This window comes from Elaeis guineensis, chromosome 3 (genome assembly GCF_000442705.2).
Source record: "Elaeis guineensis isolate ETL-2024a chromosome 3, EG11, whole genome shotgun sequence".
NCBI classification, from domain to species: domain Eukaryota; kingdom Viridiplantae; phylum Streptophyta; class Magnoliopsida; order Arecales; family Arecaceae; genus Elaeis; species Elaeis guineensis.
The window spans coordinates 117874338-117888503 of NC_025995.2; the positions used below are offsets into that span (position 1 = coordinate 117874338).

Sequence of the window (14166 nt, forward strand, 5' to 3'; positions counted from 1 at the left end):
TATCCTACTGGAATTTGTCTGCCTCGGAAGTAGGCTTTTTGTCCCGTTGTAACATGTAACACTTTCTCACAAATCCGAAGTCTCTCTTCACAGAAACACTGGGAAACAAGAGAGTTGCGGTGAAGGGGTTGTATGTTTTTAGTTGGGAGAGAGAAATCTCCATCAAGTTTGGAATCACTAATATCTTTCAGCACATCAATTTGGTAAGAATGGTAGGGTTCTCTTGGGAGAGATCACGTTGGTTTTTAGTCTACGAGCATAAATGCAATGGGTCACTAGAGAAGTGGATCTTCTACAAAGCTAAAGATGTTGTTCTTGATTGGCAAACAAGATGCAAGAGTGTCACTGATGTAGACTGTTGGGCAAAAATTGCCTATTGAGATATCATGCCATAGTCCCCTTAGATGACAAGTTTAATGCAAAGGTCTCTGATTTTGGGCTTCCTGAGCTGATTCAAGGACCAAAGCAATGTGATAACTAGAACGAGGGAGACACCTTGATATTTAGCAACTGAGAGTTTGACATCAAAAATTACTAGAAGGTGGATGTCTATATCTCATGGTCATGGAAATTGTGTGCGGAAGAAAGAACTTGGGCCATTCTGAAATCTGAAGACATTCATCTAATTAGTCTATTGCAAGCAAAGTCTACCAAAAAAGAGTCTATTGCAAGCAAAGATCAAATCAAATCAATTACTAGATCTAGTCAACAACTGTCGCAATGACTTGGAGTTGCATGAAGTGGTTGTTCAAATAATGAAACTTGCAATGTGGTGTCTACAGAATAATAGCAACAAAAGGCCTTCAATGTCGATGGTACTGAAGGTTCTTGAAGGTGCTACAGACTAGAAACTAACCTAGACTATAACTTCCTTGGTACAACTTCATTGGTGTAAAGCGCAGTGGGGTATTTGATTATTCTCCACCAATAACATCCTTGCAATATCAGGACCCAGGTGAAGGAATAATTTTAATAAAATGTTATTTCGTGCTGTCGAAGGAGAGGAGATTTTGTTTTCATATGCTGCATAGTTTGTGCTGCATACTTTCCTTCTACAGAAAACTCAATCATGGAAGATTTCTTCAGTTTCGTCATGCAAACATTTATCACCTACCCTAGATTTCTCAATTACACAACCAAGTTTTGGCTCTTGGAGAAGGGAAGCATAAGCCTGTAGTTGGCACTGAATCACAATTCACATGATCTATAAAATTAAAATGTAACACTTGACAGATAAACATGCAAGGATGAGAATACGTCTAAAATTGCACATATTCTTCTTGCAGCATAATTGTCCTCATCTACTTCTTTGTCAACAAACATTCCTCTGCCAAGTGCATATGTATTAATGGGGAAGAAATTGTTATTGCAGAATTGAGATAAAAATGGAAGTGGCTAGCTAAAACTCCACATAATGGTGATGGTACGATGTTTACGAACCAAACTCAAAGTGCGAACATCCTCCTCCATCTTGTCCATTGCAATATTATCTACTCTCTTGCCTTGTGTGCATCAGACCTGGGCCAGCTTAGACAAGGTGATGCTCAGGGCCATTCAGCTTGATAGAAAATTGAAGATCTTATCTGCCAAAACCCATTCGAGCAAGGAAAAATCCACCTTCTTCTTCTCTTGAGTTACCATCTTGAAACAACTTATTAGAGAGAAGATCTAGAGACTCGTTTAGGAAATCCATGTGTCAAGTGCACTGTATCCAGTATCCCTCACTCTCTGTTCTTTCCTACCATTTTACACTACTTCTTGGTATCATGGCCTTCCCCAATTCTCTTCATTGACTAAACAAAATTGAAAACTTTGACAGGTTCTTCTATCTTTACATCAAAAAACATTATCATGTACATGCTCAGCCTCTTTCCATGTCGTGTTCCACATATCTTGCAAATTTTCCAAAAGTACCGGGCATTCATTTTCCTTTCTTGCCTGGATGCTTTCAGCAGTCAGCTGCTCTCAACGGACATAAGTATTCGGCATTTTCTTCAAGATAAAGGTGAAATGCTTGGCAATGCCATTAGTGTTGGCCAGCCCTTTGGCTATGCTGGAACTGCTCCCAAAATCTCAATATCCAATGGAATTAACGCATGAGAGAAGAACTTCTTCATGGAGAAAATTCATGCGGAATTCTACCATTCTCAAACAATCCATCAGCTTTCCAGGCGTCTAATCCATTCTTAAGCGATCCATCAACTTAACTATCTTCAACAGCTCAGACTCATTCAACAAGCCCCCGATCGCCTTCTCCCACACTTCTACTCCCGCAGCATTCACCTTCGCCAAACTACACAAAGCTGGCCCCACCCGATCACCCGCTCCTTCTCCACTGAGTCCCTCCACCAACTTCCTCACACTCACCGCTCCAGGCGCGTAGCCTTTAAACACCATCTCGTCCAAAAGCAATCCCGCCTCCTTGAACTCCCCCGCATCGGACATTCCCTCGAAGAGTGTTCGGTAGGTCACCACATCAGGTCGGCACCCCCTCCTCGGCATATCTTCGAACAGCTCACTCGCATGCCTCCACCTCCTCTCTCTGCAAAACCCCGCGATGATCGTATTATAACTCACCACATCCGGCTTGCACCCGTTTCTCGCCATCTCGTTCAGCACCTCAAATGCAGCATCGAAGTCCTTCTCATCCTCACAGAACCCCGCGATCATTGCATTGTAGGTAACGGTGTCGGGCTTTGTTCCCTTCTCTTTCATCTCCTCCAGAATCCCCACCACCTCACCCTTCCTGCCATCTCGAAAGAGCGCTCGGATTAGAGTAGAATACATCGCTGAGTCCAACTTTATGTCCTTGTCCAAGATGATCTTCTCTTTAAGCTTGAGGGCGAGGTCCAACTTATTTGTATTACAAAGCCCTTTTATCAGAGAGGTGTATATGTAAACGTTAGGCTTCACGCCGTACAATTTCAGCATCTCCTTTTCTAATCCAAAGGCTTCATCTAGCTTCGAGTTCACGCAGAGAGCAGAGACCATAGTCCCAAAAGTGGCGACGCTCGGCCGAATCCCCTTCCTTCGCATTTCGTCGAACAGGTCCCAGGCTTCCCCAGCGACCCGGACAACGTCGCGGCACGGATCAACACGTTATAGGTGCACGCATCCGGAACGAACTCGCGCTCGTCGAGATCTCGCCACAAGGACTGGACCCTTTCGAGATCTCCGCAGTTGATCATCGCGTGGAGAAGGGAATTGAAAGACCGGATGGTCCGCCGGCACCGGAAGGACGCGATCCGTTCGAAGGCGTGGAGGGCGGGGACGGCATGTGGGCCCGGCCATAGAAGGAGATAACGTGGCAGAAGAGGGCCTCCTTGGGGGTGAACCGGGTCTCGACGCTCATCTGGTGGAGAACGTCCTCCATCTCGGCGAACATCCGCGCCCTGCCGAGCTTGCAGATGATAAGGTCGTAGGACCGGGCACTGTAACGGAACGGCTTCGGGGGCGTCGCGGGCGCGGTGGCCCTAGGGTTTCGAAAGAGCTCGAGGGCAAGGCTAGGATTTTTCTCGAGGCGGAGAAGGGAGGAGAGGCGGAAAGGAGAGATCTTGCTGGCTTTCTCCATGCCGTGGGAGAAGTCTCAGCAACGGAGAAGGAACAAGGCGCGGGAAGAGAGGCGGCAAGGATTTGGCGTCTGGTGTTCCGGATGAACTTTTTGCAGGATGCACTGTCCGTTTGATAGAGGTCGGTTGGTTGACTTGTTCGGTGTAGCATGGTTGGAAGTAGTTTAATAAACGTGGGGAGAAAGGATATTGGACCGCATCAATCTATTCCCGGGTTTTGTGGTCCATACTCGCTCTTACCTCCCTGTATTGTTTTTTGTTGATATATAATTACTTTTCCGGATTGCAGAGGATTTTGCTCTTCTTGGAAATGGGGTACTGCTTCACTCCTGCTAGTCTTACTTCACGGTCTTCTACCGCTGCTCCACTCCATCCTCAGGTGGTTACTCTATATTCAACTTGGATCTTTGAGTGTCTTGGAGGAATAGTAATTACTAGGTTGAGATTTGGTTGCTTTGGCTTTCTGTTCTTCTGTGTCTCCTTTTGTTATGTCTGTGGGATTTTTTTTTTTTCCTTTTCATCATCATCATCTTCTTCTTCTTCTTTTCTGACTAATTTTGCCTATCAATGTAAAGTGGATGACCCTGAACCTCTTCATCATTTAAAATATGGTATACTAAAAAGAAAAAGGAGTTAAAAAAAAAGGAGGCAGACAAATAGACTGCAATTCATTTTGAAAACATGTCGTATATATGCAAGGTAATTGAAAGTGGCACAGAGATCACCTTATGCATAATTTTTGTTTTTCTTTCCAGACGCATGATTTTTAACGAGCATCTACAGAACACACAACTGCAACTTTAGGTAGAATTTTGCGATACTTCTTACTGCTGAACCCATTTCTTGTTGGAGTTTCTAGATTGTCTAATGTCATTTACAATTATTTGCTGATGGTTAACTAAATTAACTGTTATTTCAGGGGTTTTGTTCATCATATACTCGTAAAAGTCATTCCAGCACATTGCATCTAAAGGTGCTATCCCTTCTATCTAAAGAATTTATCCAACTTACCCATATACTGGATCAGTACAAAGGAGCCTCACGCTTTGTATATTCAAGATCATCAAAGGGGACCATATTTGCTAAGTCTGGTCGACAAGCTTGGGATTTTGGTAGATTTTTGAGAACATTGTATTTCTTTAATGGGCCCCCAAATCCTGTCGAGGTTGGTTTCTTAACAATCTTACCGCTGGTGGTGTAAAGGCTATCCTTATTTTTCTCTTTATGTTGAGAATGCTCTATGTTGTGAAGTTAGTCAGGTCTCTGATTGGAAAACTGTCAAGCCCAACCTCCAGTGAACCATTAAAGGAGATGAAAACATCTGGTATAGTCCTGGTAACTGGGGCCACTGGTGGTGTTGGGCGAAGAGTAGTTGACATCTTACGCAAGAAAGGGATACCTGTTCGAGTACTGGTATCTTTCCAGAACGAATTATTTATATACATATTAATTGGTTTATTGCTGACATCTTAAGACAGACTTCCCCCTTCATCTTATTCATTAAGGTTTTGGGCTTATATGAACGTCCAGGTTAGAAATAAAGAGAAGGCAAGAACCATGTTCGGACCAGATGTGGACTTGGTGAGCTGCATGTACTTATTTGACTTTTTTTAATTTTTTTAAAAAATGTTTTTACAAAAAGAGATTATTTCAAATTCAGTTTCAGAATTATCAGAAAGTTGAAATCATATCTACTGATAAAACTTCCTTCAGAGAATTATTATTGAATGTGAATGGAAGTCTATTTTGTTGCCAAATGGAATAGGACCCACGAGTTGACACTCTCCTTAGCTCATGTATAGGGGAGTTGTGTATTCAAACATGACAGTGCAGAGCCACCCATATTCAGAAAACAGAAAAAGTTGTATATGTGAAACGTTGATGTCTGAAGCTTGATTAAGCAAATTATGTTAGGATACTTTATTTTTTGATTTTAACAAATTATATAGCATTAAAATGGGTATTTCTTTTCCAATTATTCTCTTGCACTGCAGAGGCATCTACCTCTATTTCTAATCTAACATTTTACAAAATATTTGTTTGTAAACATCCATATCTCTCAAACTTTGTCAGATCGTTGCAGACGTTACAAAGGAGGATACATTAGCTCCTGAATATTTCAAAGGAGTGAGGCGAGTCATAAATGCGGTTTCTGTTATCGTAGGTCCAAAGGAAGGGGATACTCCTGACAGGGCAAAGTATAGCCAAGTATGTTCTATCCATATAGAATCTACATGATGAAGCACATCTATTTACTATTTTTTCTAGCTTTAAATTGAGAATGAACTCTCTTGAACTTTGACTCATTTAATTGTGTACTGTATTTGCAATAACCTGACAGTGCACATCTGGTTTTTGACAGGGAATTAAATTCTTCGAACCTGAGGTAGTAAAATGGTCTCCTAAATTCTGTATCATGAGTAGAGTTGATTCCTGAGTATACATCATATTTTTCATCTTATACTTGTTTAAATTTCTTTTTATTAAAATTCTTTTTATCTTTTGCTATTTGTAAATCCATGAATGTGACCAATTTCCTTTATTAATCAGATAAAGGGAGATTCACCTGAAAAGGTAGAGTACATTGGAATTCAAAATCTGATCAGTGCCATAAAGAATAGTGTTGGACTACAAGATGGAAACTGTTATTTGGATTCAGAGGTCTGCATCACTTCTTGACCTGCCTGTTTGACAATCAATGAATATGAATGATTCGGATGAATGAATACAAATAAAATACAACTTGTGATGCTGTGCAACTATTTGAAATTCGTGCTCAAGTAAACGAATGTAAATTATTTTCTCACAAGCAGTGTAGTGATCCTATGCATTCCAGTGAAATTTGTATTATTTATGCAAGTATACTCAAAGTTCTGGAGCACTTGTATGTTGATTTCTCTTAAAGTGGCATTTGTTTCCTTTGTTAGATGAACTTTAGAGGCATAATTTTCATCCTCTGTCTATGTTCTGGAACATGCTTGTATGCAGCCATGCTGTAAAAGTTGAGGCTTAGTATCCTGCTTCTCTTGCATTGCTTTTCTGCCTAGTCAATATGCTGTTTATATTCTCTGAGGATGATGGGTATCTAAAGAAGTGACTAGAGAGATTCATTACATTGCCTAGGAAAATATTTAACAGGCAAAATGAATAGCAAATGAAGATTACAGGACACAGGAGGTTAACACACGTACAAAGCAATGTGGAGATTTAGTTTTATCCTTATTCTGAATTTTTTAAATGTGCTGATCTTGCATGAAATCATGGAATTACGACCTATTATGTTAATGACCTTGTGTCTCGTGATGCACTTCAATGGAGGTTTAGAGTGCTCTAGCTGTATAGTGTGGATCTAGAGATTTCGGGTTTGATTTCATTTGGCAACCAAATCATCTTGTCTTTGCGTATAATCAAGCAAAGACATTCTGGTTGTGATGGAGGTGAGAAATGAAATAAATTTAGGGGACAAAACTGGATTTATTGGACAGATTTAGGTGTTTGATGCTGGATAGGATAGGCAAATGACATCTACCAAGAGACGAAATTGCATCATTTCTGGTTGTTAGTGGGGTAGGAGTTATCTATGTATAGAGAAGAGGTTTAATATTTTGGATGCTAGTGGCATAGACTAACTCAAGATAAGGGTTGAGAGCATAGAATTCTGTATCAGGCCGAACCATCCGGTACACCCCATATCGTAGATACCGGTACATTGAACCACCACATACTAATACAGGCATACTATAGTGTACCACAATCGACACTACAGTGGAATTTCACCAATATGGAGTCTGGTACCAAAACAACGAATCTTGATTGAGAGTACTTCTCTGTTGTCCACCTATAGGAGGATATTTGCCCATTGATTGTGGACAGGTTTTGTTGAGGAGCTCTAATTCCAATGTGGTTGAAACTGGCTATAATGATTTATCTTGAAGATGATTCCTAGCTACATTATGATTTATTTATTTTTTTTGACGAATTGTTTGAGGACTTTAAAGTTCTACAGTCTTAAGGTTGTGACCATAGACCCTTGAGCTTTTAAGATTTTATTTTCTGGAGGTAGGATTGTCATCTTCATTTAGTCTATGGAGGCAATGAAGGCTCCCTTTGCATGATGCTATTGGAAGCCTAAAGATATGAGCTTGTTGGAGGCAGTTAGGGAGCTTTTGTTGGCTAGGTGTTTTACACAAGGTTCTTGCTAATCATGATTAGAATTACGCACAATGCTCTTCCAAGCTCTCACTCTTGCCCATCATGATTTTATTCTTGGCTATTAATACATTTGTATTGGAGGTGTGGTATAGATTTTCTTTCTTTATTATTATTATTATTTTTGGAGAGTGTCAAGTCCTAGGAAATTTTTTTGCTTAACTCTTTGTTCTATTTCCTCTTTCCCAACCAAGGGTGGCTTCTTGAGTGACTTAGTTTGTTATGCCTTCAAATTTGGAAGATGTGGAACCGACAAATTCTAAGCTTATTGGTGGATTTCCATAGGTCAGTTTTATAGGTATGGGGAGCTCTAATGGGTGGATAGTAAGAATACAAGCCTATGAGTGATGACCCAAGAAAAATATTGGAAGAATTTAAAATGCAAGGCTGCAGAATTAAGTAGTAGGCAGTAGACTCCACTCAACAAAAACACTTTTTAATATGGAGGGGTAGGGGTGGTAATTGGGTCAGGTCGGATACAGTCAGATCAAAAAATCGTCAATCAGAACCCGACCTGTTTATTAAATAAGTCAAAAATTCAAATCTGAACTGATCTGTTTATTAAATAGGTAATCCGATCCGACTCATTTAATCCATTTATTGAATGGATCAAATTAGATTAAATGGATTGAACAGGTTAAACGGATTAAACAGATTAAATAGGTGGTTAAACAGATTAAACATGTCAAATTAAATGGGTCAGAAGCAGGTTAAGCAAGTTTTAAACAGATTAAACAAGTCTTAAATAGGTTAAATGGGTTAAACGGATTATCTGATTCAATCCGACCTGAATATTAAATGGGTTAAACATGTTAGATATCTGAAACTCAAATTTGATCCAAATACTAAATGGGTTAAATAGATCAATCTATTTATGATCCTAACTCATTTAGCTTAAATCCAAACTTGTTTATGGCGGGTTGAACATAGGTTGGATTAGTGGGTCGGGTCATATTTTGCTGGCCTTATGGAGGGGAAGAAGGTGGGAGCTTCCTCCTCAACTGCTCTCCTCAATTGCCAATGCTTACTCTACTTACTTTGACTCAATGGTGCCACTTGGTATGGTGATATTCAATGGAGGGGCCACCCTTTTGGACTTTGTTTTCTCATAGATTTGCTTTTCAATAGGTCGGGAGAATGGCTGACTTAATATATCAATCTTCCTGTTTAAATGCAGCACAAATGCTATAATTGTCATTGGTGGAGTTTGTTGAAGAATATTATTGAATTATCTTATGTGAGGTCAAATCTAAATATCTATTTAGCAGTTGACCTTTCTTAAAACTAATAATAATCCAATAAATGTTTGAGTCATTTCTGAGTTGTTGCTTTCAGTTCATCCTTATTTTCTAGTTTGACATCTCCTAATTTAATTTGACTCGAGTGGTGAGTCAATCATTTCTTTCCCTTTTATTCCCCTAGCCCATATTTTTTTTAACCACTCAGCATACCAGTGATAATATTGTTTATGTTTCAAAGATTCTGAAAATGTGATAGCTATGTGCACTTTCATAACCTTCCTATGACATTCTACTTGTAGGCAATTTATCAGGGAAGCTTGTATGGGGTGCCTTAGATGATGTTGTCATGGGAGGTGTTAGTGAAAGTATGTTTCAGGTTGACCCTACTGGTAACGAATATGGTGGACCAAGTGGGTTGTTCAAAGGTTTCTTCTTGTTCTTTTTTCACTAACTATTGTGAGGTGATTTAAAGCTAATGTAGTGATATCTATCACAATGTCTCTTTTATGTTGCTACATAACCTTTATATCTAAAATACATAATTTTCTCTTTCAGGAGTTGTTTCTACTGCAAACAATGGTGGCTTTACCAGTATCAGGACAAAAGTAAATGTTCTATCCTGTCATGATAAAATCATAATTTTCTTATATTTCTAAATGTGTAATATAATGTTTATGTAATCGAACCTGTGTCAAATGTAGGAGTTGTAGATATAAATCTTTCTGATATCTATATCTAAAATAGGACTTGATTTTAATTCTGGTATTCTCCTGCTTAGGACCTCAATGCCATGAGCATTATTGTCTGTCAAATCATGCTTTTGCTGTATTAAACTGATTTTATCATTACATTTTCCTATGGAGTACATTTAGTGTTTATTTTTGGCCCTTGAACCACCATATTAACTTTATCATTCAAAAGTTTATTTGGTGCCCTTTAGAGACAATTCAGTAGTATTTTTGTGATATAATTGCTTCATGGCAAAATCTGTTGTTCCCATAATTTCAGAATTTTTCTGTACCTGAGGATCTTTCAGCATATGATGGTATTGAACTTAGAGTTAAAGGTGATGGACGTCGTTACAAGCTTATTTTACGCACTAGCGCTGATTGGGATACTGTAGGATACACTGCTAGCTTTGATACTGTAAAGGAGCAGTGGCATACAGTAAGTTACACTACCGTTTGTATATTAGATGTAATAATATTTTCAGATAGTTCTAATTAAATATACTTTTTTTATTTGCTTCAGATAAAGATACCTTTTTCGTCTTTGAGGCCTGTATTTCGAGCTCGAACTATGGTTAATGCTCCACCCTTTGATCCAAGCAACATCATTTCACTGCAGGCATGCCTCTCTCTCTCTCTCTCTCTCTCTCTCTCTCATCTAGCATTATATTTGCATCTCTTAAAGTCATTAGAAAACTGTTTTACAGCTTATGTACAGCAAGTTTGAATATGATGGCAAGCTCAACCCAACATTTGTGGAAGGCCCATTTCAGCTTCCATTTTCAAGCATGCGAGCATACATAAATGAGCCAATCACTCCCAGGTTTTATTTCTTAACAATAAATTCGAACTATTATTATCCACATGCTTATGTTGGATAAAGGTCCAAACTTTCAAGGGACTGTAATATAGCAAGTTCTAAAACTAATGTGGCCAAGACATTATGTAAAATTAACTGCATATCATTGATTACTGATTCGCATGGCCAAGTGCGCATGTCAAGTATTATGTGGAAGAATCACACCTCTTATGTGGCTTCATGTTGCAGGTTTGTACATGTGAGTTCTGCAGGAGTTACCCGGCCTGACAGGCCTGGGCTTGATTTAAGCAGACAACCTCCTGCAGTGCGCTTGAACAAGGAGTTGGGCTTCATTCTCACATATAAACTAAAGGTCTTTACATTGCATTTGTGAATAATTATCGTCCATTATGCCATAGTTATAGAAATGGAATGATTGTATGCAGTGTAGAATAGCTTGAGCATAATAATTGCAGATATGGTTGACAAATTTGTGGAAAACATTTATTAGAAAAATATTGGACCCTCCTAATTTATCTTAGTGTTTTTGATATCAGGTTAGATAGGTAGAGAGAGAGAAAGATGGTTAATTTCTTTGATTGCTCTTGAATTAGTTAATATATGTTGGAAAAATGGGATGGTATCACAAGGAACAACCTCTATCTGGGACTCGAGCATTTGTAAGATGGTCACCAGAACATAATATTTTAGGACCTATGTGATGGAATGCGTATAGTATATTTAGTTTGGAGTCATTAGAAGATGATGATTCTGCAAGAATGCTAGCACATGAGACTGCCCTGAATCATAATAGTAGCTTCAAGTTGTTTGTGCCAATGAAAGTGACAACATACTTTGTGGATGAAGTGGTATATTCCACCACTGCAAATAAGTAGTGAAAACAAGGCTCATTTTAGTGGAATACCATTATGGTCCTACATCGGTTGGATCAGAAGTGCAACCCTGTGACTGGTGGTTATAAATTATGGCTTATGCAATTCTTGATTCTCCATGGGTGGCCTAGATGAATCGAGTCGAACTTCAAGGATTAGATGGTACAACTGTAATTGATTTTTGGTATTTCTTGGCTGCTTGTTACTATGGACCACCGAGCATGTTACTAAACTCGATACATTTCTATGGCTCAAGAGGCCCATTCAGTAATATGATTCATGGTGGTACAGAAGAATCGGTTAAATGTGAGCACCAATTTATCTATTAGGCATGCTTAATGGATCATTTCTATTGTGTATATGTTCCTGCAGGGGAGAAAATTATTGTTTTTTTTTTTGAGCAAAATAAAAAACAAAAACTCATGCTGAAGCAAACTTCAAGCTTGTGATTTCAAAAATGTGTTGCATCATGCACATGTATGTGCAAGTTTGCACACACAATGGATGTTTGAAAGCAAACTCCGTTAAGCAGTAATTTCTAGATATTCCCTTTGAGTTTGCATACATCCATGACATACTCATAGATTGATACATAAACCTTTTCTAATAGCATGTTTTACTAGATAAACTGAGGATTTCTGGCAATGAATGTTTCTTGTACTTATTATCAATCTTCACTACGCCCCCCCACCCCACAAAAAAAAAAAAAAAAAAAGAGTTCATTTTTATCAATCCGTTAGTTCTTATTTGTGCATCAGGGGGAGGATTTGATACGAGAAAGCGGTATTCCATATGCAATAATTCGACCCTGTGCATTGACTGAAGAGCCTGCTGGAGCTGATCTCATATTTGACCAGGGAGACAATATAACGGTATTTAGAACTCCCTAACATTTATGTTTTTGATATACGTTGAGCATCAATTTTTTTCACTTACTGAGGGTAATGGGCCATAGGTTCTATATACCTGCCTAAGAGTACTCCTCTAGTGTTAGCAACTCCTATCTTCACTTGTAGTTCTTAACTAATAGTGTGTTCAATGTAACTTTTCAAGACAATTACAATGAAGTACTAAAAGTTTATCTAATTACAGGGGAAAATTTCAAGGGAAGAAGTAGCACGAATATGCATTGCTGCTCTGGAGAGCCCACATGCATGTGGGAAGACTTTTGAGGTCTGGCACTTATTACATCATGTAGAATTTAACATAACTTATTAGCTTTTGATCATACTAATATGAAATGGCCTAACAATTTCTTCATTAGTGCTCAAAGAAGTTTGGTATAGTTGACCACCCTCAATTAGTTATCAATTATTACATTATGGGTGCGGTCTCCATGCTTCCTCTCATGCTCTTATTTTCTTCCTGAATGTCCATTACCTAAGTATTCTAAACTCCAATAAGGTCATCTTTTTGGATGATGGTCTGGTCAGTTTATGAATGGGGGCTTTTCTGTCCAATCCCCATCTGATGCAAAAAGTAAGAATTAAATTTAATCTTCACAAAGTAAAATATGATAGAAGGAAAGAATTTCCTGCATTTATATGGACTGGATATAATGATTGAAATAATTGGCAAGAATTCACTATATTTTGGCACTGAGGTTAGTTTGCACCATGGGATTGGTGGCAACAAGAAGAGTACCATGATGATGTTGTCTGTAGAAATTTAGTCCCCCCTTTTGTAATTGTATGCAGGTCAAAAGTACTGTACCATTTAGTGAGCCATACAAAGTGGACCCTTCAAACCCTCCCCCTGAGAAGGATTATGATGTGTACTTCAAAACTTTGAAGATGGAATTACAGGGAAAGAAGCATTGGAAGGGAGCTTGGTGCCAATTTGAGAATTATGCACAACTTTGGTTGATGGTTGTGAGATAATCCTGCTGCTTGTGCAGCTCTCTCAAATGTAAGCGACCGTCAACCCTTAAATTTTTCCAAAACTTTAATTGTAATTTTCTTGAAGTGCTGTGGTATGTTTTGAGTCATCGTGTATATAGGCAGGTCTTTAGCCCGGATGAATCTGAATATTCTTCCTTGCCTAGATGGTTCACTCTTGATCAGCCTTCTTCCACTTCAGTAGCAGAATTCTCTATCATTTGCTCTGTGCTTGGTTGGCCAGGAGTGCAATCTGTGCATGTATGTTACTTTTAGTCGTGGAATTACATGACCAGTAATACTTGATGGTACAAATTCTGGATATAGATGCTTTTTTCAGGTATTGAACCCAGAATATCTCTGAAGGAATATGACAAAAATTTTGTTTCTATTTTCTTTAATGCTCCGGAGCACCGTTTGGTTGGGTAAGATCTAAGATGGTTGTCTTTAAATAACCAATCAGATCCAAGTAACTTAAATTTCAAGGTGCACTTTGTCTCTCGTTAGGTGATAGCCTAAGACAGAGACAACTTTCAGTGCGGCATGCCTCAAATTCCGCTTTGGTTGGTAAGCTTTCATCATCTTCTTTTAGTAATTGAGTGTCTTCGTTCTAGATGGTCACATTTAACACTTGTTTAGGACTCTTTTGTTGCCTCTTCTCCCGTTATCAGAACAATGATGGTATGCTGGTAGCAGATCATGGGTCCTTAGGCCAAAAAAAAAAAAAAGAGAAAGAAAAAAAAAAAAGAAAAAAGATGTCCTTAGTTGTGTGTGTAATCCAAGTCAGGTCGCACTCGCAAGGTAACCAACATAAAGAACTGAAGTAAGAAATGATAGAGCTCCTATCTTT

General features: G+C 38.8%; 2 protein-coding genes across 2 annotated transcripts; one reads left to right on the plus strand and one right to left on the minus strand.

Moving 5' to 3' along the window:
- Nucleotides 1–1236: 1236 nt before the first annotated feature.
- Nucleotides 1237–3690, minus strand: LOC105040591 (uncharacterized). The gene is given in 3 exon segments (XM_010917181.4): nucleotides 1237–3062; nucleotides 3065–3268; nucleotides 3271–3690. Coding segments are annotated over 3 exon segments (1392 nt in total). The 5' UTR covers nucleotides 3572–3690; the 3' UTR covers nucleotides 1237–2175.
- Nucleotides 3691–3839: 149 nt separating this feature from the next.
- Nucleotides 3840–13640, plus strand: LOC105040590 (protein HIGH CHLOROPHYLL FLUORESCENCE PHENOTYPE 173, chloroplastic). The gene is given in 18 exon segments (XM_073254598.1): nucleotides 3840–3948; nucleotides 4489–4734; nucleotides 4821–4982; nucleotides 5100–5150; nucleotides 5643–5777; nucleotides 5932–5955; nucleotides 6120–6207; nucleotides 6210–6230; nucleotides 9319–9444; nucleotides 9575–9624; nucleotides 10028–10186; nucleotides 10271–10366; nucleotides 10455–10570; nucleotides 10796–10919; nucleotides 12198–12311; nucleotides 12532–12612; nucleotides 13137–13227; nucleotides 13230–13640. Coding segments are annotated over 18 exon segments (1806 nt in total). The 5' UTR covers nucleotides 3840–3879; the 3' UTR covers nucleotides 13283–13640.
- Nucleotides 13641–14166: the final 526 nt, after the last annotated feature.